The following is a 27,488-nucleotide window of genomic DNA, read 5'->3' on the forward strand; positions in this document are numbered from 1 at the left end:
ATCTTCACTTCTGGCTGGAAGTTTTGTCAATGTCTCAAATTAATCAATTACATGTGATAAGACGGTGTGGTTTGCTCAACATAACACTGTTTCCTCCCCACCCCTAATTTTGTAGTGTTTCAGTTTTGTTAAAACAAGAACAATGTTCTTTCAGTTTCTATGGCTTCTTAAGTTTCCTGTCAGCATTAGTAATATTCTCTCCCTGTGGTCTACCTTTTTCTTTGCATTTTGTCAGTGTTGTGTGCATGTGTATTTGTATATGTGTATGGCACTTTTGAAGTTAACCGAGAAATTTCAAAGCAGTGAACAGGAGGTAGTCACACAAAACTTGTTAAATACAATCTGCTGGAAAACATAGTAGATGTGAGAAGAAGTCTGGGAGAGTTAAACACACACATGACATTTATTTTTGTAGAAATAAAATATTCCTGAGAAATCATTCATTCTTGCCATTTCCTTTTGGGGTTTGTCATCTTTTAAGTTTTTCCTTAGAAGCTTCTAAAATGATCTCAGAATGTAAGAAAAATTTAATGATATTTTACAAGCCAATTCATAGGTTTTTAAATTATTTCATGCTTATATAAAAAAAAGGCTTGCATCCAAGTCTAGAAGAAGGTTGAATGAGCTATGGTCCCTATACACAGTGGAGTACGATGCAGCCGTGAAAAAGAGTGTGCATAACAGTTGGGAATGGACATGGAGTGGTTTCCAAGAGACATTAGTAATGCAAAATGCCACGTGCAAAAGAACATGCATAGTATGCTGCCTTTTGTGTGAGAAAGAAGGGGAAATAAGAACAACCTACATATAACTGCTTATCTTTACAAAAAGAAGTTTTGGACGCATAAACCAGAAAACAGTGAAGTTGGTGACCTCCACGAGGTGGTGTGAGGGAATGCGGTGGATAGAATGTGGGAGGAAGAGACACATTTTTGAGTAACTTTTACTAATTTTAACTTTTGCAAGCATGTTAATATTCTACATATTTAAAAAATCATTAAGAACTGAAAGCAAATTGAATAAATTTGAACTCAATTGTATTTCAAATGGATATTGTAACTTTACTGAAGAGAGAACAAATAGGAGCCCAAGTAGTTCATGAACACAGTTTTTAACTATATACTCCATTCTTGGATGACATAGGAGGGAGGGAAAACTGCAAAGAAATCTTGAACTTTTAAAATAGGTTTTCTTATTATGACAGTATGGGTAAAACAGTTCTGAAACTGTAAGAGACCCTGTAGGATTTGGTAAATGAGTACATGTGTCGACTTTGTTCAAGGAGAAACACAAAATGGATGCAGAAGGAGCAGAACAAACTTTTTGGGGAGGGATTAGACTTAGACATATCTGTTTGAACGTATGATTTATACAATATATATGTATGTTTGTATGGGTATACATGTGTACATGTCTATGTATGAATGTATGTGTGCCTTTTGTATGTAACTAGTGAAGAAATTGGACAACACTGTGATTGAATGATCAAAACTATCATCAGCAGTGAGGGACAGAGAGATATCATGTGCCCCTGGATGTGACACCCTGAGAAGGACACAACACATCCATGTAGTATTCCGGCAAAAAATGTACCACCTGAATCAAATCTTGAGAAAGCATCAGACAGACCCAAAATGAGGAATGTTCTAGTCAAAAAGTCAGAGGAAGGGCCTGTAATCCCAGCACTTTGGGAGGCCGAGGCCGGTGGATCACCTGAGGGCAGGGGTTCTAGACCAGCCTGGTCAACATGGTGAGACCCTGTCTCTACTAAAAAAAAAAAAAAAAAAACAAAAAGAAAAAGAAAAAAAAAAAAACTAGCCAGGCATGGTGGCACACACCTGTAATCCCAGCTACTCGGGATGCTGAGGCAGGAGGATCGCTTGAACCTGGGAGCTGGAGGTTGCAGTGAGCTCAGATGGCACCATTGCACTCCAGCCTGGGTGACAGAGGGAGACTCCATCTAAAAAAAAAAAAAAACCAAACAAATCAGAGGAGGGGAAATTCTGCATTCTTAAAAGCATGTCAGTGCTATACACGACAATGACACAGTATGGGCAAAGTTTCCGATTAAGGAAGACTGAAGAGGCTCATCAACTTGTCACATCCGACCCTCGACTGGCTCCTGCGTTGCAGGCGGTGTGTGGGGGTGAATGCTGGAAAGCATATTATTGGACAAATGGACAAAATTGGAATATGAATGGAAGATTAGAAAAAGTATTGTATAAATGTTAAATTTAGAGAAGTTTATAACTGAGTTATGGCTTTGTAAGAGAATGTTCTATTCTTAGGGAAAATATACTACTCTTGGGGAAAATTATTTTGGGGTAAATAAAGGGCCTTCAAAATGTTCAGAAAAAAGTTTATATCCATATGGTTCTCTATCTATGTATATGCTCACAGAGACATAGGAGAGATAGAGTAAGTAAAAATGGTAAAGCAAAGCAGGTGAAATATAACAACGAGTGAATCTAGGCAGAGGCTATCTATGCATGTGCTCTCTATACTGTCTTGTTGTTGCAACTTTTAAATTTCCCAGAGGAATAATTTTATTTTTATTTTTATTTTTTTAGGTGGTGTCTCGCTCTGTCATCCAGGCTGGAGTGCAGTGGCCCAATCTTGGCTCACTGCAACGTCTGTCTCTTGGGTTCAAGCTATTCTCCTGCCTCAGCCTCCAGAGTAGCTGGGATTACAGGCGCGCGCCATCACACCAGGCTAATTCTTGTATTTTTAGTAGAGATGGGGTTTCACCATGTTGGTCAGGGTGGTCTCGAAGTCCTGACCTCAGGTGATCCGCCTGCCTTGGCCTTTCAAAGTGCTGGGATTACAGGCCTGAGCCACTGTGCAGGGCCCCTGGAATAATTTTTACAAAGAATACATTTTAACCCCAAAATAGACATTCAGATGTTAAGCAATATTAAATAATAATACAATTAGTGATTACATGCCGCTCTAGATCTAATAGATCTCGATTGTAGTCACCATTTTCCATTAGTATATGATTATTTGCAATTAAGAATAAACTGACTAATAATGCTGAATCTGTTCAAAACTGTGTGCTTAAAGAAAATAATGATGAATTGGAGCAAATTAGGAAGTCTGCTGTGAAAATATTACAGTAAAAATAGCAACAAACATTTAAAGGTATCTGGAAATAAATATAGCAAGGTATTTTGGCAGTTTTATGTGAAAATCGAAAAACATTTTTGACAGATGGAAGTGATTAGATTAAATGGGAGAGAGAACAAGTTTCTCAATTTAAAAAACTTAATATGGGCCGGGCGCGGTGGCTCAAGCCTGTAATCCCAGCACTTTGGGAGGCCGAGACGGGCGGATCACGAGGTCAGGAGATCGAGACCATCCTGGCTAACATGGTGAAACCCCGTCTCTACTAAAAAATACAAAAACTAGCCGGGCGAAGTGGCGGCGCCTGTAGTCCCAGCTACTCGGAGGCTGAGGCAGGAGAATGGCGGGAACCCGGGAGGCGGAGCTTGCAGTGAGCTGAGATCTGGCCACTGCACTCCAGCCTGGGCGACAGAGCGAGACTCCGTCTCAAAAAAAAAACAAAAAAAACAACAAAAAACAGAAAACCAAAAACTTAATATGGAAATGATTGCTTTCTAAATAGAAAGACTCATTATAAACAAATAAAACTGTGTGATATAGGCAAATAAGTCAATGAAACTCAAGAAAGGGATCAGAAATAAGACCTACAAGTATGTAGAAACCAGATATGACAGAGCTGACTTTGCCGATCAATTCAAGTATGGACTATGCAAAACGCTTTTCTTGAATGATTTGTTTTCCATGTGAGAAAAGTAGGCCTCTACCTGACACCATAGAAAACTCATTTCAGTTGTACCACAAATTTAAATATGAAGAAAGAAACTTCAACAGTCTTAAAAAATACCAGGGCCAGGCGCAGTGGCTCACACCTATACTCCTAGCACTTTGGGAGGCTCAGGAGGGTGGATTATTTGAGGTCAGGAGTTCAAGACCAGTCTGGCCAACATGGTGAAACCCCGTTCCTACTAAAAATACAAAAAATAGCCAGGCCATTGTGGCGTGTGCTTGTAATCCCAGCTACTTGGGAGGTTGAGGCAGGAGAATTGCTTGAACCTGGGAGGCGGAGGTTGCAGTGAACTGAAATCATGTCGCTGCACTCCAGTCTGGGTGACAGAGTGAGACCTTGTCTCAGAAAAAAAAAAAAAAAGAAAAAGGAAAATACCTATGTAGCTTCAGAGTTAGGAAGGATTTCATAGGCTGGGTCTGTAGAATGTATAGAAAATAATTGATATATTTCACTATGTTAAAATTATAAGTTTATCTGCAATAAAGTCACTGTAAACACAGTGAAGAGCCAAGTCACAGACTGAGAGTGGGTAATCCGTATAATAAAGTGATGTTATCCAGGGTGCAGGAAGGAAAAATGGGCAAAAGGAATAAATGGGAAGTTCATAGAACACATAAGTTCATGCAGGTACTATTTCAAAGCATATTAATATAATGAAACCATCCTTGAACGCTAACTACATGTAAGAAGTCTTCCATCTTTAGCCAGATCACTGAGTTTCTAAACTATACAGTACATTTTTTCAAAAAATTCTTATTTGGGCTGGGTGTGGTGGCTCACGCCTGTAATCCCAGCACTTTGGGAAGCCAAGGCGGGTGGATCACGAGGTCAGGAGTTCAAGACCAGTCTAGCCAAGATGGTGAAACCGTGTCTCTACTAAAATTGCAAAAATTAGCCGGACACAGTGGCAGGTGCCTGTTATCCCAGCTATTCAGGAGGCTGAGGAGGAGAATCACTAAACCTGGGAGGTGGAGGTTGCAGTGAGCCAAGATTGTGCCAATACACTCCAGCAAGACTCCACCTCAAAAAAAAAAAAAAAAAAAAAAACTTATTTGATTTATGTTTTTGACAAATTATAATCATATATAATCCTGGGGTAGACAGTGATGTTATGCTATATGTACACAGTGTGGAATGATTGAATCAAGCATACTCACACATCCATCACCTTAAATACTTACCATTTATTCCTCCTTCCTAACTGCTACTTTGTACCCTTTGACCAGCATCTCCCCATTCCCTCAACTTCCAGTGTCTGGTAGACACCATTCTGCTGTCTGTTTCTATGAGTTCAGTTGTTTTAGACTTCACCTAGAGGTGACACCAAATGTTTTAATCTAAAACTGTGACAAATCTCAGTGGCTAATGTCATGTCGTGAACTTTTGTAGGATCAGTCCTTTCCCGAGCATGAAAATGGTTTTCAGATTGGAATGAGATTAGAAGGCATTGATCCCCGACATCCATCAGTATTCTGTGTGCTTTCTGTAGCGGAGGTAAGAGGTGGTGTTATTGTCTTGGGCTAATTGCATAGTGATAGAAAGATAATTTTCTAGAAAATAACAAATTTGTTTGATATTTATTATGAATAAGTTCCAATGCATTATGGATTTATTTTAGTCAGCGATGGGTGAAACTATATTTCTTAGTGAATTTTTTTCCTTCTCTGAAGATGAATTTTCTAATAAGTCTTTCATCAACTAGCATTTACTCTTGACTTAACGGGTAAATAATTTTCACTTGAGGTTGATAACAATCTGTGAATCCCAGTGTTTTCTTTCACCTATTAACCGAGATGTACTTATTCACATTTTAGCTGAACTAATGAGAAATGTGTATGAATAATATTAATGCATATGCATTATACATTTATATAAATGCATGCACTTTATGAAAATTATTTAGAGTGGAGAGCTCTTGATGAATGGCTTATAAAATGTAATACTTACTAAACATATTATTAAATCAATAAAAGATCTTTATATTTCTGATAGCATTGAACATAACAGTCACATTTATTTACTTTACTGATTGATTATGGCTATTAAAGTTGTACCCCATGTCTAGAGGATGTATTTATCAGACTGCTTTATTATTCTCTTTATTGAGTATGCTGGATACACATGTTAGAGTTGAAACAAGGCCATGCCTATTTTAGTTTTGCTTTGTACTTTAGCTTACACTGTATTGGAATATGAATCCAGGCCAGAGGGCAGAAGATAGGGTTGCCGAAGGGAATATTTGACAGGAATTGAATTAATAAATAAAACAGTTAATTAATGAATACATAAACTGACCCTCAGATTCCTAGATTGGGTAAAAGGGTCACTATTTTTGCAGAATGCACTAGATACCTATAAGACAGGGTCTAATTTCATTACCATTTTGTCTTAATCAGAGGCCATCCATAAATTTGTTCTTTAATGGAAATATTTGGGTAGAAGGGTTGGCTCTTATATGTTGATAGTACTGACAAAATATGTAAATATTTTGTGAATTTTGTGTCTATTCCAAATACATGGCACTTAACAAATGATTGTAAACTTTCTGTCTTGCAGGTTTGTGGTTACCGTCTAAGACTTCATTTTGATGGTTATTTAAGTTGCTATGATTTTTGGACCAATGCTGGTTCCCCTGACATTCATCCAGTAGGATGGTGTGAAAAGACCAAACATGAATTGCACATCCCTAAGGGTAAGCCAGGATACATTTACCAACTGGAAAGAGAATCAACTGGCATTTCACTTATATTTTAACAACATTTTATGAAATTCTAACAAGAGATCTTGGTGAGAATTGGTTTCCAAAATGAAATTGTGATCCACAAAGAGTAGTAAGACTATAATGGTACCATTTTTAGAAGTAAATATCTTTAAAGAAAAGCATAAATGACTATTTAGGTCAAAAATTCTGATAATGTACAGAGGGTAGAAATAAAATATTATGAAAACATTTTATTTTATTTCATATAAAGTTTATTAAACCTTATAAGGAGTGCAGACTAATATTTAAATCATGGTTGAAATGAAATATCTGATCAGTGATACTGCAAGGTGAGGAAACTTGATTCACTGTAAATAATTTGTTTCAAACTTAGGAATCATGGGAAACATGGAACTATGAAAAAGAAAAATCACTATTTTCTTTTGATGGGAATGAAAACTATCATTGTGTTGTTATATACTAGAGGAATTTGGGCCAGGCAGATGTGACCAAAACCTTTTCGATTTGCTGTGTGCTAGTGAGGTGGGGATGTGGTCAAGGATGATGCTGATGGGCTCATATCTTTGCACAGCAAACTTCTGTACATGGTCTCTGGCTTGGGTGTCAGACTGTTTGATGACTGTGGCAACTTCTGGAGTCAACATGTAGTCCTTTATTCTTAGTTATCCACTCAGGGTGTCCCCCAGGATCCTCCCCTGAGCCTGATGGCAGAGTCCCTCGAGGTTGCTGGTTTCAAGGAAGCTGGTGACAGACTCCAGGCTCATTCATTCAGTAGGTGTTTATGGAGCCCTTACCACGTGAGGCACTGGGGGCAACAGCAAGTAAAGCAATGTCTCTGTCTCCATGGGGCTTCATGTCAGAGGAGAAGGATAATGGCGGTGGCGGCAGGGACACTCTTTCAGAAAGCATGGGGGAGAAAGGCCTCTCTGTCGATGTAATGTCCCAAGGAGACGTGGGTGAACTGAGAGAGGAAGCAGAGTGGTGTCTGGGTAAGCCATCCAAGGGAAGAACAGGAGCAGGTGCCCGGGGCAGGAGTGTGCTTGGCGAGGGCGAGTCATCTCAGGGAGACAGCAGAGAAGCCCAGGCGGGAAGTTCGGGGATGAAGAGGGTGGTGTTCCCAGGCCTGGAAGGCTGTTCATGGAGTTTGACTCTTGTTCCAAGGCTGGTGCTCAAAACCATATTTTGAGCCTGTACTGTGTGGCCAGCACTGTGTGAGAGCTACGCTAGGGCATGCGAATGGGAGGATGCAGCAGTTTCTAGTGGGAGACTTGTAAAGACGTGGCGCAGAAAGCTGGAGCTGTCGACTGGGCTTTGGACTGAGAAGGGGTTTCTGTGCCTGGCATCCTGGATGGCTGCACCATCAGGACCTCTGATGGTCTCTGTGACGTTGCTTCCTCAGGAGTGGGGACAGGTGCGGGAACTGTGGTCTCATCCCTTTGCCCATTCAGGAAAGCCTTAATGGGCGATGAGACTCCCATCAAGCCACCAGAGTACTGACTCCGTATCAGAGCATATGAAATTATATGGCAATGATGTGCGTGATGGGGAAGCATTGTCAACAGTTTTGAACATAATATATTTTAAAAAGTGAAACCATTTGAAGATTTTAATTTAAATCTTTTGTGGGTGCTAAGGACATTGAATTTATGACAGGACACTAATAATAATAATATGAGGTTGGTGCAAAAGTAATTGTGTGTTTTTTTTTCCATTAAAAATAATTGATAGCATTAGGAGATATACCTAATGTAAATGACGAGTTGATGGGTGCAGCACACCAACATGGCACACGTGTACAGATGTAACAAACCTGCACATTGTGCACGTGTACCCTAGAACTTAAAGTACAATTTTAAAACTCTAAAAAGTAAATAACTAAATAAATAAAAGTAATGGCAAAAACCGCAATTCCTTTTGCACCAACCTCATATTTACTATGCATGTGTTTATATCTTTTGGGCATTCTGAGTAATCGGTGCTTTTTCTTAGGTTATAGAAAAGATAAGTTTGTTTGGATGGATTACCTGAAGGCCTGCAAATTGCAAAATGCTCCAAAGAAATTATTCAGAAACAGAAGCCCTGTAAGTGTTTTCTTTCTCAGCATAAATCAGATTTGACCACGCTTAAATTTCTGAAAATTCACTATATATTCCGTTTTATTTTAATCCTTTAAGAAGTTATGGAAACTCTTAACTTCCTATGACTTTTCTCACCTAGTTCGTCAGTTTCTTATGGGCATATCTTGGTTTTCTTCCTTTAGAAGTGTAACTACTTGAAGTAGATGGGAAAAGTTAAAAACTTTGTGTTTAAAGCCTACTAAAATTAAAAGTGTCTTTTAAAAATGTTTTCTCTTACAGTGAGTTAATCCTTTAATCTTGGTTTTGGTGTTTTGAAACCAGCAGATACTCTAAGTAGGCTTTGAATGTACCCAGCCTAGATTTGTTTAAGTGTAATGAAAACAAGAGTAACATTTTGTACTAATTGAAGGAGTGTTCTGAGGATCTGGGTAGATTACACTTCTTATGCCATCTGTGTCCCCAGAAATCTGGTGAACCTTCCGTAAAGGAGAATAAGTTGCAACCCCAGAAGTTGACTCTGCCACCGGCAGGCGATGTCACTGTGCAGGCCACTCACTGAATTTCTCCAGACATCACTTCTGTGGTCTGGAAAGCAGAATTATACAATTGTTACTTATGTCTCATAGATTTGTATCAAGAAAAGGAGCTATTAAAATGTGAAATTGCTATGAAATTAGAATGTGCTGAAGGAGAGTAAACATCAGGGTTTGATAAAAGAGAAGTAGAGAAAAAATTCCTCTTTTTGTCCCCAGATATTATGTGTACTCCTTAACTCCCAGGACTGGCTAATTATAGATATATGAAGGGTGGGTTTGCAATTGTTAAGTTATTGTAAATCATCATTCATAGTATTTTTATACTAAAAAAGTACAGATAATAAAAAAGCATTAACATTTTTAAATTGTAATTTAAATTATATATTAAATGTATATAAATTATATGTATAAATTCACATTTTAAATTATAATTTTATTTAAGCATTTATTCCTTAAATATTGAAAAAGCCACTTGTTTTCGGATTGAGTAATCAAATTGAAAGGATACTTTGGTGCTAATTAGAGTGTATCTTCACCACTTTTTCAAATAGTGGCATTTGGAAACTTCAGAAGCCTATGGGAAGCAGAGAAGATTATTTGATACTTATGTAAACATCATATTTTAAAATTAATGCAAATTATTCTAAGAATCAAAGAGGGAAATATGAAGATGATAAGGGAAAGAAAACCTCCCTGCACAAGAAAAGACAAAAGCACAAAGGAAAACTAGTTTCCTGGGCCTTTGTTATGAGCATAAACTATGTGACAGTTGCCAGATATATTTACAGGCATTTGCTGGCTTTGTCCAGAGGCTAAGCGCTGACATCTGCAGACTTTGCTGGTGTAAACACAGAAGTTTTGACAGTGGCTCAGTCTTATTTGGTGTCCTATTTCTTTTTGTGCTTCTTCCCCTGCTGGTGCTGTGTTAGAATGGGCCAATGCCTAAAGAATTTCAGGTTGGAATGAAGCTGGAGGCCGTCGACAGGAAGAACCCTTCCTTGGTGTGTGTGGCGACCATAGCAGATATTGTTGAAGATCGCTTACTAGTGCATTTTGACAACTGGGATGATAGTTACGATTACTGGTGAGATACGAATGTGTGTTTTGTTTTTGTGTATTCGTATGTTTGATGTTAAGAATTTGTTTTCATTCTAGCACTGTCGCTCTTCTTGCTGTTGTAATAGTGATGAGCATCCGGAATTTGGTGGTTGACTGTTCACTTCCTTCTCTTCCATGTGAATGACCGCATTAAAGAGCCCTAGAAAGTTCTCCATCTGTAGAGGTTACCCAGTGACGCCTCGTCTGAAATAATATAACCAGTTAAGGACACTTTGCTGTATTTTGTCTAGTTTGTAAGGAAAACATTTCTGTGAAGAGGAAGCTAAAAACTTCCAGTATGGTTTTTTTTTTTTTTTTTTGGTCTGAAAAACCTTAAATGTACCTTGTCACATTTTTAAAAGGAAAGATTCTGGGAAAATGGGAGTGAATTCTTCGAAAGCGTATGGGGAGCGGAGAAAATGTGTGCTACCATGCCATTAAAATAATATGGCATGAGTTGAAAGGGGTCTTTCTTCTTTTTTTTTTTTTTGGATTAAAAACCTGAAATATGCAAGAGGTCATGGCAAAAATAATTTTTACAGCATTTCTCCACATATGTCCTGAGTAATCGCCATGTCCATGCCTGAGGCAGTGGTTCTTCATGTGCCTGATGGGCCCTGTCTTCTCCTTTGAACTCAGAGGCAAAGCAGAGACGAATTGTTGTATATGTGTCTTAGGCAGAATATTCTGGGTTCTTTGAAAAGGACGGGGAGGAAAAATGTCATCTGCAGTCTGATTGGGCTGTCCTATTAATATTTTCTCTTGCTGCCAGCAAGAAGTGGTAGAAGTTTATTAAAATGCTCACTCACTTTTTTTGGGAACGTCACTGGCAGTTCAGGTCCTTGGCAATCCCCTGTTAATTTTATACTTTTAAATTTCAAGAAGCTTATGTGAAAGAGAAGTGTGGTAACAGCCTACTAATACAGTACTGAAAATTCCTTCTAATTCTCTCCAGCTGTGAAGTACTGTTTTCTGTGGTATCTCTTGATATCCAGAATGACTGTTACTCTTGAATTCTTTGTCTGGCATTAAGTAAAACGGAATGTAAAATAGAGTTCTCTTTCTACAGGTGTGATGTTAATAGCCCTTACATCCAGCCAGTTGGTTGGTGTCAGGAGAATGGAAGAACTCTGATAGCACCCCAAGGTGAGTGGACTGCCTGGACTTTCTGTGAAGTCATCTCTGTGTAAGTGGCAATCCTCATTTTTATTTTGTTTATGAAGACCGTATTTTAATACAGGGTATATTATAAAAATACTGTGTGAGATTCTGTTGACCACCAAGTACCTGAAACCTGCATTTCCTTCCCCATAATGAAGATGAACTGTGTTTATAAAGATGTCTTAGGTGCTGGGTGTGGTGGCTTATCCCTCTAATCCCAGCACTTTGGAAGGCCCAGGTGGGCGGATTACCTGAGGTCAGGAGTTCTAGACCAGCCTGGTCAATATGGTGAAACCCCATCTCTACTAAAGATACAAAAATTATCTGGGTGTGGTGGTGGGCACCTATAATCCCAGCTTCTCTGGAGGCTGAGGTAGGAGAATCGCTTGAACCTGGGAGGTGGAGGTTGCAGTAGCTGAGATCGTGTCACTGCACTCCAACCTGGGTGACAGAGTGAGACTCCGTCTCAAGAGAAAAAAAAAGAAAAAAAAAAAAAAAAGATGTACTAGGCAGCCATTAAAACAAAGTTGCTAAAAATTTTTATCCAACAAATGAGTACCATTGTTGAATACTGATATTTAAAACTAGCTATTTCTACTTACATAATTTATCTAATAATTAATTAATTGAACGATATGATTATTAAATATAATTAACTTTGGAGTTAAATGTAGAAGTACAGAAATCTAAGCAGTAAGAACCAACTTACCAATGGGTCTCCAGAACTTGCCAGACCTCCTTCCGCAAACCAAATTAACGGCTTAGCTAAACATTTAAATAAGGACTCTATCGAGTTATTTATTTTTTCTCATTACAGAAATATTATGAAATGTTTAGAGACTTGCTCTGTCAAATCCCTTTGTTTTTTAATTTAAAAATGAATTAGACGTACAGGCTGTATAATCTTAGTATTTTTAACACAAGTGTTCGAGCAGACAGATATTTTCTTTCAATGAAAAATGTACAGAAAGAAATGTAGAGTAAGGGATGTGCCATTCTAGAATGGAGCAAATGTTCTTTTGATTCAAATGATTCATACTTTTTTTGTATGCTGTTTTTTAATGTTTTTGCCTTAAATATAGAAAAATACTAGGATTTCTCATCAAATTCTTGAATTTAGTGAAGATAATTTCAAGAATTAAAAACAATAAAGAAGCCAAACCCAAATCACAAATTATTAAAAAATGCCTGTTTGGTCTAGAAAGGTTTTATGAAATATTTAACACCTTAAATTTTGATTTTGATATATGGAGAGATTTAGAGTCATTTGTTTTATTTTTCTGTAACACTGGCTAAAACTAACTTTAGAATAATGTTCCTTAAGATGAGATGAAATGCTCGTCAGATCTCAAGAGTATGTGGTTTGAGTTGGTGTGCCTAGAGACGTGGAATGCTTCTTACCATTTTCATCTGGTGAAATAACCTCTCCACTGCATCCAGCTTGTTCTCACTATACTTCATGAATAGGCTCAGTCTCTTGGCGTTGGGTGAGCCTAGAAAAATTCTGTGCAGCACATTTGGAATTAGAGGTCCAGAACTGTGCCATCATTAACATGCTAGTTGTGTCTACAAAAGCATTGCCTAATCTAAGGTCATAAAGATTTGTTACAAAAGACTATTATTTCCCTATTGTCACCCTTATTGAAAATCCATTGCTCATAGAGTATGAGTTTATTTCAGGACTCTCAGTTCTTTTTTGTTGGTTCGTATGTCCAGTTTATACCAGTATCATGCTTTGATTACTGTAGCTTTGTAGTAAATTTCCAAATTGGAACGTATGAGTCCTCCAGCATCGTTCTTTTTCACAATTGTTTTTGCTCTTCTCAGTCCCTTGAATTTCCATCTGAATTTTAGAATTAACTTGTAAATTTCTGCAAAGAAAAAGCCAGCTGGGGTTTTGATAGTGGTGCACTGAATCTGTAGATCAATTGGTGGAGTATTGTCTTCTTCACAATATTCAGTTTCTCATCCCATGAACACAGGACTTCTTTCCATTTATCAAGGCCTTTTAAAATTTTCTTTCAATTATAATTTGTAGTTTTCAATTTACAAGTCTAGTACTTACTTTATTAAATTTGCTACTAAGTAGTTTATTCTTTTTTTATTGAGGTGAAAGTCACACAACATACAGTTAACCATTTTAAAGTGTGCAATTTGGTGGTATTTAATGTATTCACAAGGTTATGCAACCACCAGCTCTCTCTAGTTTCAAAATTTTTTTATTCCCTGTAAAGATTTCTGTGATTATGAAGTAGACATTCCCTATACCTGTCCATACCCCTATTGCCCTGACACCTTTAATCAGCTTTCTGCCTCTATGACTTTTCCTATTCTTGATATATTACATGAAAGGAATCATACAATATGTGACCTTTTGTATCTGGCTTCTTTCACTTGACATCGTGTTTTCAAGGTTCATTCCAGTTGTAGCATGTCTCAGTACTTCATTCCTTTTCATGGCTGAATAACATTCATTGTATGTACATACCACAATTTGTTTACCTATTGATCTGTGGATGAACATTTGGTTTATTTGTACCTTTTGGCTATTACTAGAAATGCCACTGTAAGCATTCATGTACAATTTTCTCTGTGGACATATATCTTTATTTCTTTTTAAAAATATTTCTTTATTATACTTTAAGTTCTAGGGTACATGTACACAACGTGAAGTATACATGTGCCATGTTGATTTGCTGCACCCATTAACTCATCATTTACATTAGGTATTTCTCCAAATGCTATCCCTCCCCGATACCCCCATCCCACAACAGGCCCTGGTGTGTGATGTTCTCTGCCCTGTGTCCAGGTGTTCTCATTGTTCAATTCCCACCTATGAGTGAGAACATGTGGCGTTTGGTTTTCTGTTCTTGTGGTAGTTTGCTCAGAATGATGGGTTCCAGCTTCGTCCATGTCCCTACAAAGGACATGAATTCATCCTTTTTTATGGCTGCATAGTATTCCATGGTGTATGTGTGCTACGTTTTCTTAATCCAGTCTATCACTGATGGACATTTGGGTTGGTTCCAAGTCTTTGCTATTGTGAATAGTGCCACAATAAACATACGTGTGCATGTGTCTTTATAGTAGCATGATTTATAATCCTTTGGGTATATGCGCAGTAATGGGACTGCTGGGTCAAATGGTATTTCTAGTTCTAGATCAGCATATACCTAGGAGTAGAATTGCTTGGTCATATGGTTAATTCTACGTTTAACATTTTGAGGCACTGACAAGTTGTTTTTCAAAGTACCTACACCATTTTATATTCCCACCAGCAATGTATTACAAAAAGCTTCCTGTTGCTCTACATCCTTGGCAAACCTGGTTATTTTGTTTTCTTGATTAAAACCATTCTAGTGGTTATGAAGTAGTATCTCATTGTGCTTCGGATTTGCATTTTCTTATTGACCAATCATGTTGAACGTCTTTTCATGTGCTTGTTGGTCATTTGTATATTTTCTGGGAGTAATGGCTATTCAGGGCTTTTGCCCATTTTTCAGCTGGGTTGTCTTTTAATTATTATTTGAATATTGTTATTTAAATATTAAGTCCATTTATCAGTCTTTATTATATTATCTATATATTATTAATTTATTACACTGTATATCTTTATATGTTCTGAATATTAAACCCACATCAGATAGATGATTTGCAAATGTTTTCTCCCATTCTACAGGTTGCATTTTCACATTCTTAATAATGTCCGTTGATGTACAGTAGGTTTTAATTTTGATGATATCCAGTTTGTTTATTTTTCTATAGTTGCTTGTGGTTTTGGTATTAAATCTGAGAACTTATTGCCAAATTCAGAGTTTCGAGGATTTAGCACTATCTATCAAGAGACTGTCCCACCTCACCCTCCGAAAGTGCTGAGATTACAGGTGTGAGCTACCACACCTGGCCAATAGATCTATTTTTATTTGATTTCTGTGTATGAAATGAGGAAGAGGTTAAACTTAATTCTTTTGCTTCTGGTTATCCAGTTTTCCAACACCATTTGTTGAATGGTCTTTGCATCATTGTTGAAAATAAATTTACTGTGGGTGTTTAGGTTCATGTCTGGACCCTCAATTCTGTTCCATTGGTCTCTATGCCTATGCCTATTCTTATATCAGTATGACATTGGTATCATTATTGTAGACTTGCATTTTATAACTTTATTTTATAATTTTAGTTGAAGTTATATTTTATAATTTCAGTTTAGTTGAAGTTACATTTTATAATTTTGACTAAAACTTCAACAAAGTTCTGCAACTTTGTTCTTCAAATGTTAAGACTTTGTTATGACAGTTTTCTGTCTATCTAACATCTTTTTTTGTCATTTTATAACTTCAGCTAAAATTCCAGCAGCCTGCTTCTCCTGAAGGAAGAAAAGATTCTGGCATATGTTTAAACCTTCTCTAGAAAGATATTGAAGAGAGTAGCTAACACCTGGAATTTGGAATTAAATTTATGTCAGTGAAAAGCATCTTTATATTTTATCATTTATGTGTTTTAAAAACTGACCTCTCTCTCTGAAGAAGCTCTTTTATCTGGAATCTATGAAACTTAGGGTATACACCAGGGGCAGCTCTACAAATTGGCATATGCTGTTCTACTTTCAAGCACTTTAATTGCTCTCAGAAGTGCAATTACACACACACGCACACACACACGCTATAGCAAATATAGCAAACACTTTTTTTCTGACAACAGTTGGAAACAAATCATTGAAATGAACAGTATTTGATCTTGTTATGTTTTGCTATAATTAAACACACTCTCTGTCTCCCTACGCGCGGGCGCACACACACACACACACACACACAATCAAGCAGCCCTAGCTCTAGCCTTGTCTTAGGAAAGAGAATATCCGAAGATCATGTTAGTTGGTTTTCCTTTCTAAATCTGATGTTTAAACTCCTGCCTGTGAACCACCTGAGTACACAGCATTCTGTTTTCCTGTCTCAGGGCCCCTTCTACGATCTCTGGCTCCAAGTATTTCCCCTCTTAGGCAGTTAGTAGAGGCCTAACATCTTAGGTGCACTCACGTTTTCACACTATCCTAGAGGACATCATGATCATTACTCATCACAAGCTTTAAGCAATTTTGTTTACTGCTGGGCTTTAATCGTCTTCACCAAATTTTACTCACAGTTCCTTTGAATTATTTTTGTTACACTCCACTGTCTTGCTCATACCTTGATTAAATGGTTGATCTATTAAATTTTCATTTTAAATATCATCTAGCAAATGGGAAGGTGCCTGGAGTTCAATGAAGGCCTCTGTGAAGGGTGAATCCCCTTGCAATATCATGAGAAGAAACCCTTTTATGACACACTTGAGTCTGTCTTAAAGACAAATAACATCCTGTGCATGAATGTGTTAAATAACAAAACCTTTCTGCTTATCATTCCTCCTGTTTTTTGTTCTCATTTTTCTTAATGCCCAATATGTCACTTAATTTCACATACTTATCTATTTTCATGGCAACTTTGTGAAGTTACTGTCAATTATTTCAGTTTCATAGGTGGAGAACTGGCATCCAGAGGTTCAGGTCCCTTGGCCCAGGCCTTCCACGTGTGTGCTGATTTTGTAGCAGGCCCTGTGAGTTGACATCAAGAACTCCGTTGCCCTTTCTTCTTCACAACACTGCTTGAAGTCCTATATGTGGCTTCTGAGAAGGAAGGGAAACTTTCAGTGGAGCTGCGGGAGTACAGGGAGGGAGATGTTAATTCCAACTTCTTATTTGGACAGCTTCATACTGGAAGTCATGTTTGAATTGGTCTTTGAAGGGTGTGTAAAATTTTAGCTGAGAAATAGAGTGGAAGAAAATATGAGGTAGAAGGAACAGTGTGCACTAAAGCAAGATGGCATGAAGTTGCCACCATACTTAGGAATTATGAATATTATGAGTGACATGCTGGGCTGCAGGGTGTGGATGAGGGAGGGAAATAGGAGGTGAGAAGTGATTTAGAACACATTAGGCTCAGGCGAATGGTGACTGACCTTGTGAATATTTTTACTTTATTTAAAATTTGAAATGATTTTAATGATTCAGAAGAGTTGCAAGAATCGCAGACTGAATGCCTCCCTGATAAACCATATGAGATTAAGTTGTCAAAATGAAAGTTTTGCCAGTCACCCATAGAATAAAACAAGCGAACAGAAAAACCTGCAGATTTAATCCATGATCACATGTTGCACTTAGTAGTCATGCCTCCTTTGCATCCTTCGATCTGCAACAGTTCTTCAGTCTTTCCTTGCCTTTTCTGACCTTGGTATTTTTGAAGATTACAGACCAGTTCTGTAGCATGCCCCTCACTCTGGGTTTGTCTGATGTTTCCTCATGATTAGATGTGGGTTATGCATCTACAGAGGGATGTCCCGGAGGCAATGCTGAGTTCTTACTGCACCGTATCAGGTGGTATGCAAATTCCATCTGTCCCTCTCCTGTTTGTGGTAATTTTGGTCACTTGATTAAAGTGGTGTGTGCCAAGCTCCTCTACTGTAAAATTTCTCTTTTTCTCTTTGTAATTAATACATATTTACTTGGGAGTTACTTTGAGAATATGTAAATACTCAATTTCTCATCAAATTTTCACCTACTAGGTTTTAACATCCATTGATATTTATGACATGAATTAGTTATTAGTGTGATGTTTGCCAAATGGTGATATTCTAATTTCATTATTCTTTCTGTATTTGCTAGTTGGCTTATCCTGTTCTGCAATTTCTTTCTTTTTTTTTCTTTTTTTTAACTTACAGTGTTATAGAGTTCTGGATCCCTATTCACTGTTACTATGACAATGTAGAACATTGGTAGGGGGAGGTGGGACGGAAAGGTTGGTGAGCCAACTTCTGTGACATCAGGAAGCTGACAGTCAACTGGGGACTGTTTGTAAGCTAAGACATAACTGTTGTAGGGATAGCAAGGTAATTAATCAAAGAGGTAACACCTGGCTAGAAAGCATAAGAAATGCTTCACAGAGAAAATTACATAATGGTATACTGCTCTGTCGCAAATTACCACAAACGTGGCAGCATAAAACAATACAAATTTATTATCTTACAGTTCTGTAGGTCGGGAGTCTGAAATGGGTTTCACTTCAGTTTTGGAATATTAATAAGGAACTAGTAGGTTAGGTACATCGAGGCCATATTGTGAAGGGTCTTTAAAAGCTATAATGAGGAATTTATGGTCAAAGCTATGATACAGCCGTGTTTAGGGATGCTTTATTTGGCAATAGTAGGCCAGATTGGAAAGAAGGAGTGGGGAGAGCATTATGGAGATTCATGATATGTGGAAATGAGAGGCAGGGACCTTACCCAGGGATATGAGAATGGGGCTAGGACGATGTGTGAGACACTTTGGGGTTGCTACATACTTTATTTAGAACGTGACTGAATAAGGAGACGTGTATGATCTCTTTTGTTCAGTTTTCTGTGGTCTTGAGTCCTCTGTAAATCGATGGGCTAGGGAGATAAATTAGTTCCTGACCTTGTAAGGCTCTCTTTTCCTGCAAATACCGTTTTGTTCCACAGTAAGTTCATTTTACTATGATAGCAAGAAGCCACCCAAAACAGGGAAAAAAGTAAACTTGCTTATTTTGCTAACTGGGGGAAATTTTTTGGGTGGCCATTTGATACCACATGCAATAATTTTTATATGATTGTGTTTACGCCTCAGGTAGACATTCAGCTACCAGAAGTCTCACAAGACAAGTTTACTGCATTTCCATCAATAGGGGATACCTGCAGCTGCAGCATGATATATCATTGTCTTCCTTGTCTTTAACTTGATTGCAAATCATGTCACCATTTCCCCAAGGCATTCCACAGAAAGTGAATACCCTACACATTTCGTAGAAACATTGTAAAAAGATACTGTTCTCTTTCTCTGTAAAGAGTGCGCAGTCAGCCAAATTCCACTCTTTATGAATCAAAGTTTATTTTACCTTTAACAGTCTTACACATAATCACCAGTGAAGTGAAGCTGTGGACTTCACATAAGTCAACTTCTTTAAAATAAAAGTTAAATATATTTTTAATGTAAAATTGTAGGAAACTTATAAAATATGAAACATTATAATGAGTAAATTTAAAAAATTCCATCACTAGATAGAGCTTACCATTATCATACTATTATATTTTTCCAATCATTTTGTCTGCTTATTTGACCAGGTAATTTAAAATTAAAATTGTGATCTTATTGTTAATATTGCTTTTATAACCAGTTTTCTTTACTCAGAAATATAATTTGAACATATTCTCTTTCTTTAAATAGTCTTTGAAAACCTGGGTATTAATGACTGTATACGTATCTATTATGAGTACATCACAGTTTCATCAAGTGTTTCCTTGGTATTGGATGCTAATGTTTTCTAGTTCTTATAAATAATGACGGGGAGGAAATCCTTTAAGAATTATATGTTTGTTATTTTTTATGACTGTTGTAAGTAGAATTACTAGATTACTGAGTGTGGAAAATTTTTTTTAATTATTTCATAAATATTTTCAGATTACCCTTCATAAACTTTTTTTTCTTCTGATAACAATATTAGAAAATGCAGACATAACAAACAAACTAAAAGGAATAAAACTGGGTCTTTCTAAGTGTAGGCACAATTTTCTGTGAACATTGTGTGAGCAAGGACTATGTTTTGTAATTTTCTTTTTCATCCCTGGTAATGTTTCTTTAGCCATTTTAGCTTTCTTTTGATTAATGCTTATATTGCATGTCTTTTTCCATACTTTTTAACCTACATTTTACTTACCTGTGTATTTACATTTACAGTGGATTTCCAAAAATATGTAATATATTTATGTGTATGACTGGATTCAAATCCCTCATCTTGGTGGTAGTTTTCTATTTATCCATTATGGTTTTGGTTTTTTTAAATTTTTTTTCCTGACTTTTTAAACATTTTATTGGGTATTATTTAATGCTTCCATTTTACCTTCAGTATTGACTTTTTAATTATGCCTCTTAAAAATATTTATCAGTTGCCCTACAGTTTATGATATACCTATTATCATAGTCTACTTTATTATATCACTTTTCCCATAGTATGAGAAAGAGTATAGTTGTTCCCATAGTACAACAGTTTATTTCCATTTTCTTTCCTGTCATTTCTCCTCTTGTTGTCTTTAGTTCCAGATGACTTTTTTTCTTATAAAATCAGCAAACCAGAAAAACACGAAGTAAAAGCAGTTTTACCTCTCTATATGTTCTATATCACATAAAGGCTGTTACTGTATTTGTTTTAGATTATGACATTATCTTCTGTTTGTTAATTTTTTATTTTATTATTATTATTATTTGGAGGCAGAATCTCACTCTGTCCCCCAGGCTGGAGTACAATGGTATGATCTTGGCTCACTGCACCCTCTGCCTCCTGGTTTCAAGTGATTCTTGTGCCTCAGCTTCCTGAGTAGCTGGGATTACAGGTGTGCACCACCACACCCAGCTATTTTTGTACTTTTAGTAGAGATGGGGTTTTGACATGTTGGCCAGACTGGTCTCAAACTCCTGCCTTCAGGTAATCCACCCGCCTCTGCCTCCCAAAGTGTTGGGATTACAAACATGGGCCACCACATCTGGCTGACATAGTCTTTTACAGTGATTTATATTAAGCAGGTGCATTTTATTTTACCTTTATGTTCACCATTTTCAGCGTTCTTTATGTCTTTGTGTATATCCAAATTTCCATCTGGTGTCATGTTCCTTCTCTCTGAAGAACTTTCTTTATAATTTCTTATAGCTTAGATTTGGTGGAAATGCATTATATCAGTTTTTATTTGCCTGGAAAAGCCTTTATTTTGCCTTAACATTGTACAGACATTTTTGCTGGGTATATAATTCTGGGTTGACAGGTTTCCTGTTCATTTTTTTTAAGGTGTCACTATCTTGTCTTCTGAGTTGCATAGTTTCTGAGTAGAAGTCTACTGTAGTTCCTATGTTGCCCTTGATGTTTTTGGTTTGTTTTGTTTCGTTTTGAGATAGGCTGGAGTGCAGTGGCATGATCTTGGCTCACTGCAACCTCTGCCTCCCAGGGTCAAGCACATCTCCCACCTCAGCCTCCTGAGTAGCTGGGACTACAGGTGTGTACCACCACACCCAGTTAATGTTTGTATTTTTGGTAGAGATGGTGTTATGCCATGTTTCCTAGGCTGGTCTTGAACACCTGAGCTCAACTTATCCACCTGCCTTGGCCTCCCAAAGTGCTGAGATTATAGGCATAAGCCCATGTACCTGGCCACCCTTCATGTGTTTTTTATTTTCCTTGTGCTGCCTTAACATTTTTTCTTTATCTTTGGTGCTCTGGAAGGGAGCTTTCTCTGGTTTTCTGCCTCACTCCTAATCTTTCCCTTGAGCACTTGGGGAGGCCCATTATTCCAGACTGACAGGTTAGCCCCATTGGCCTTTAAGAATTTACTAAAATGTTAGCTGATTCCTTTTTACCCACTTGTATAGAATCACTGCTTCCTCCTGTGCTCTGCCACAGGCGAAATACTTTGAGTTTCTCATCTGTCCGTCTTTGGATTTCTCTTTTTGTTGCTTTTGGAACTTTAGATCTCCAGTGGGCCCAAGAAAGTTTATGATCATTGTTAGGGAGTGAGTAACAGTCTTCAGTGGCTTTCTACATTCTACACGGAAGTGGAATGCTCCCCTCTACTTTCCAATAGCACTCTTATGTTATGGATCCTCTCGTATCTCTCTAAGGATATTCAATAAAGGTTTATATTTAAAACTTTTTTGGTTTAATTCTTCCTCACTTTATATTTTCCTTGTTTTTTTTTTTTTCAGATTTCCTTTTTCTTTTGTTTTTGTATCTATTTATTGTGGTCTTCAAATATCTAGTACATCTTAGTTATCCTTTGATGTTTAAGAATAAGCTCAAAGCTGGGTAAAATCTCTGGGTGCCCTGATGGAGCCTGTCAGCTTGCAAGCCTTCCTGTAGGGTGTTCAGATGGAAACCATGGTGTTTTGTTTCTACACCCCCAAATAACATAACTAGGACTCTTGGGTTAGTTTCCATAGGCAAGTTTCCTCTGACTGGTGTGTGTGGTGAGAATGGAGGACTTGGGCGGGTTCTGTTAGCTCTCTGAGATCCTGGCCATGGGAGTGGGTAGAGAGGTCATTGTTCTGTGAGTGAGTTTCATTAGTGACTAAGATTTCCACATCTGTAACTTCTCTGTTTCAATCTATCTAGAGGTTAAAACCTCCAGCCAGTTGCCTTAATGCATGAGGGATAGTTCTCCAGTTGTGTTGGGCAAGGTAGATGACCTCGTGGGGCCAACAGTTTCTATCAAGACTTTAAGACCAGCGTCTGTGTTTAGCCCCACACTGCTGCCATTAGAAATATTTGGTGCCTGCAATTCCCAAGCTTTCCTGGATTCTATAACATAAACTAGCTACTTCTTACTGATATTCTTCTTTAACAGATTTATGTTTTAGCTTTCTAAAATTTCGTCACGTCAGTTTTCATCCATTGGTTTCTTTCTTACACTTCCAGAAACTTTTGTTGACATTGCTCATTTGCATTTGGCTTTTTACCTGTTCTCATTGTGGCCTTATGTCCTCCTATTTGTTTTGTTTTTATTTTATTTTTTGCATAAATAACATTACATTCGTACTGTTTTATAACTGCAGAGTTTTCTCACTTAGTGCCCCTTGGTTTCTCCTTCCACCCAGGTTAGTTACTCGCACCGAGCAAATGGTAACTGATGCTAATCCCTTAATATTAGTCACCTTGAGCTAACTAGTATATCGAACCACTCCAAAATTTTAGTGCTTTTAGCACATTTAAGATTTTGTTTCTTGCTCCTGGCACAGTATAATCATGGCTGATAGGGGTTCGTTCTGTTCCATGCAATTATTCTGGGACTAGGGTGCCTCCAGTTTCTTGGTAATCTTTCCATTTCAGCCTGAGAATAGAAAGAAGCTGATGGTTGCACATGGGAGGGCCAAACTTGGAGGTAGCTTGTTACATCATTTCTACCCACATGGGTTAACCTGAACTCAGTCACAGGACTACATGTAGCTGCATAGGAGTCTAGGAAATGCAGTTCATCCTTCTCACCAAGAGGAAAAGCCATCATCTTATACTATACATATTTTGTGGATTCTCATGATTGCATATCCATGTGCACATACATGCTCATATCCATGTGTTCAAAGCCCATGTTCTTTTTAGTCATTGTGTGTGCTGTAAAAATTGGATTATATTAGGTACTTATTTTACGTCATTTTTAACTTTGCTCAACTATGTCTCATGACAAATTCCTTCCAACTCATTTGTATATTTCAAATTCTTTCTTTATAATAACTGCATAATATTTCATAATGTGTTATATCAAAATTAACTTAGCATTTTTGTATTAACCATTCATTTAAAAATGCCTTTATTGATACTTTGTTGTCATTTAGAAGGGAACACAGCTAAAAGTATGTGTTTATTTCTGCATTTTCTGTTTTTTTTTTTTTTTTTTTACTAAGTCGAACCCTCTTCTTGGTCCCTTGAGTATCTTTAATGGGTCTTTGGAACATGTGACATCTTTCTTCCCGTGGAGAGTGTTGCTCTTAAGGGTACCAGTTATTCACAATCACTCATCTAACAGTAACACAGTGTGAATAAGACGAAACGAAGAATTCAGAAAGTATTCTCTTTATAACTCAGAGTCATTCTTATGTTACTTAAACTCTTCCAGACTCAAATTATTCACCTTTAAAATGGGAATACTAATTTATACCTACATACAGTTGTGTGAGGATTAAATAAAATAATGCATTAATCAAACTGCACAAGGCTTAGATGTGAAGATATTCATTAAATGGCAGCAGTAGTACCAAAAAACAAAGAGTAGCAATGGAGCTTATTTTTTAATTTTTTAATTTTTTATTTTTAGAATGCAAATATGTTGACTTCTTTATAGAATTTGTTCCACTGTATTATATTTTCTTTTTTTTTTTTAATTATACTTTAAGTTCTAGGGTACATGTGCACAACGTGCAGGTTTGCTACACATGTATACATGTGCCATGTTGGTGTGCTGCACCCATTAACTCGTCATTACATTAGGTATATCTCCTAATGCTATCCCTCCCCCCTACCCTGTCCCCACAATAGGACCTGGTGTGTGATGTTCCACTTCCTGTGTCCAAGTGATCTCATTGTTCAATTCCCACCTATGAGTGAGAACATGCAGTGTTTGGTTTTCTGTTCTTGCGATAGTTTGCTGAGAATGATGGTTTCCAGCTGCATCCATGTCCCTACAAAGGACACAAACTCATCCTTTTTTATGGCTGTATAGTATTCCATGGTGTATATGTGTCGTATTTTCTTAATCCAGTCTGTCACTGATGGACATTTGGGTTGATTCCAAGTCTTTGCTATTGTGAATAGTGCCGCAATAAACATATGTGTGCATGTGTCTTTATAACAGCATGACTTATAATCCTTTGGATATATACCCAGGAATGGGATGACTGGGTCAAATGGTATTTCTAGTTCTAGATCCTTGAGGAATCGCCATACTGTTTTCCACAATGGTTGAACTAGTTTACAGTCCCACCAACAGTGTAAAAGTGTTCCTATTTCTCCACATCCTCTCCAGCACCTGTTGTTTCCTGATTTTTTAATGATTGCCATTCTAACTGGTGTGAGATGGTATCTCATTGTGGTTTTGATTTGCATTTCTCTGATGGCAAGTGCTGATGAGCATTTTTTCATGTGTCTGTTGGCTGTATGAATGTCTTCTTTTGAGAAGTGTTTGTCCATATCCTTTGTCCACTTTTTGATAGGGTTGTTTTTTTTTTTTATAAATTTGATTAAGTTATTTGTAGGTTCTGGATATTAGCCCTTTGTCGGATGAGTAGATTGCAAAAATGTTCTCCCATTCTGTAGGTTGCCTGTTCACTCTGATGGTAGTTTCTTTTGCTGTGCAGAAGCTCTTTAGTTTAATTAGATCCCATTTGTCAATTTTGACTTTTGTTGCCATTGCTTTTGGTGTTTTAGACATGAAGTCCTTGCCCATGCCTATGTCCTGAATGGTATTACCTAGGTTTTCTTCTAGGGTTTTTATGGTTTTAGGTCTGACATTTAAGTCTCTAATCCATCTTGAATTAATTTTCGTATAAGGAGTAAGGAAAGGATCCAGTTTCAGCTTTCTACTTACGGCTAGCCAATTTTCCCAGCACCATTTATTAAATAGGGAATCCTTTCCCCATTTCTTGTTTCTCTCAGGTTTGTCAAAGATCAGATGGCTGTAGATGGGTGGTATTATTTCTGAGGGCTCTGTTCTGTTCCATCAGTCTATATCTCTATTTTGGTACCAGTACCATGCTGTTTTGGTTACTGTAGCCTTGTAGTATAGTTTGAAGTCAGGTAGCGTGATGCCTCCAGCTTTGTTCTTTTGGCTTAGGATTGTCTTGGCAATGCAGGCTCTTTTTTGGTTCCATATGAACTTTAAAGCAGTTTTTTCCAATTCTGTGAAGAAACTCATTGGTAGCTTAATGGGGATGGCATTGAATCTATAAATTACCTTGGGCAGTATGGCCATTTTCACAATATTGATTCTTCCTATCCATGAGCATGGTATGTTCTTCCATTTGTTTGTGTCCTCTTTTATTTCACTGAGCAGTGGTTTGTAGTTCTCCTTGAAGAGATCCTTTACATCCATTGTAAGTTGAATTCCTAGGTATTTTATTCTCTTTGAAGCTATTGTGAATGGGAGTTCATTCATGATTTGACTCTCTGTTTGTCTGTTACTGGTGTATAAGAATGCTTGTCATTTTTGCAGATTGATTTTGTATCCTGAGACTTTGCTGAAGTTGCTTATCAGCTTAAGGAGATTTTGGACTGAGACAATGGGGTTTTCTAAATATACAATCATGTCATCTGCAAAGAGGGACAATTTGACTTCTTCTTTTCCTAACTGAATACCCTTGATTTCTTTCTCTTGCCTGATTGCCCTAGCCAGAACTTCCACCACTATGTTGAATAGGAGTGGTGACAGAGGGCATCCCTGTCTTGTGCCAGTTTTCAAAGGGAATGCTTCCAGTTTTTGCCCATTCAGTATGATATTGGCTGTGAGTTTGTCATAAATAGCTCTTATTATTTTGAGGTACGTTCCATCAATACAGAATTTATTGAGAGTTTTTAGCATGAAGGGCTGTTGAATTTGCCAAAGGCCTTCTCTGCATCTATTGAGATAATCATGTGGTTTTTGTCTTTAGTTCTGTTTATATGCTGGATTATGTTTATTGATTTGCGAATGTTGAACCAGCCTTGCATCCCAGGGATGAAGCCCACTGATCATGGTGGATAAGCTTTTTGCTGTGCTGCTGGATTCGGTTTGCCAGTATTTTATTGAGGATTTTTGCATTGATATTCATCAGGGATATTGGTCTAAAATTCTCTTTTTTTGTTGTGTCTCTGCCAGGCTTTGGTATCAGGATGATGTTGGCCTCGTAAAATGAGTTAGGGAGGATTCCCTCTTTTTCTATAGATTGGAATAATTTCAGAAGGAATGGTACCAACTCCTACTTGTACCTCTGGTAGAATTCGGCTGTGAATCCTTCTGGTCCTGGACTTTTTGTGGTTGGTAGGCTATTAATTATTGCCTCAATTTCAGAGCCTGCTATTGGTCTATTCAGGGATTCAAGTTCTTCCTGGTTTAGTCTTGGGAGAGTGTAAGTGTCCAGGAAATTATCCTTTTCTTCTAGGTTTTCTAGTTTATTTGCATAGAGGTGTTTATAGTATTGTCTGATAGTGGTTTGTATTTCTGTGGGATCGGTGGTGATATCCCCTTTATCATTTTTTGTTGTGTCTATTTGATTCTTCTCTCTTTTCTTCTTTATTAGTCTTGCTAGCAGTCTATCAATTTTGTTGATCTTTTCAAAAAACCAGCTCCTGGATTCATTAATTTTTTGAAGGGTTTTTTGTGTGTCTATCTCCTTCAGTTCCGCTCTGATCTTAGTTATTTCTTGCCTTCTGCTAGCTTTTGAATGTGTTTGCTCTTGCTTCTCTAGTTCTTTTAATTGTGATGTTAGGGTG

At 37.4% G+C, this 27,488-nt stretch overlaps 1 protein-coding gene and 1 long non-coding RNA gene across 10 annotated transcripts in view; one reads left to right on the plus strand and one right to left on the minus strand.

Moving 5' to 3' along the window:
* L3MBTL4 (L3MBTL histone methyl-lysine binding protein 4) overlaps positions 1–27,488 on the plus strand; it is a 450,027-nt gene that overhangs the window by 162,066 nt on the left and 260,473 nt on the right. For all 9 annotated transcript variants that reach the window (XR_004180024.1, XR_004180023.1, XM_021929961.2 and 6 more), the window contains 5 exons: positions 5,240–5,344; positions 6,407–6,542; positions 8,562–8,653; positions 10,116–10,270; positions 11,354–11,430. Coding sequence is in view for 7 of the 9 variants with exons in the window: in XM_021929961.2 (XP_021785653.2) it covers positions 5,240–5,344; positions 6,407–6,542; positions 8,562–8,653; positions 10,116–10,270; positions 11,354–11,430 (565 nt within the window). In the remaining 2 variants the exon portion in view is untranslated. The remainder of the gene's footprint in view (positions 1–5,239; positions 5,345–6,406; positions 6,543–8,561; positions 8,654–10,115; positions 10,271–11,353; positions 11,431–27,488) is intronic.
* LOC103879567 lies at positions 9,618–16,518 on the minus strand. Its single transcript, XR_001897200.2, has 2 exons — positions 16,479–16,518; positions 9,618–9,760 (listed from the first exon to the last, which is right to left on the minus strand). It is a non-coding gene; the product is annotated as an uncharacterized LOC103879567 (long non-coding RNA).

Source organism: Papio anubis, chromosome 19 (assembly GCF_008728515.1).
Source record: "Papio anubis isolate 15944 chromosome 19, Panubis1.0, whole genome shotgun sequence".
Taxonomy (NCBI): domain Eukaryota; kingdom Metazoa; phylum Chordata; class Mammalia; order Primates; family Cercopithecidae; genus Papio; species Papio anubis.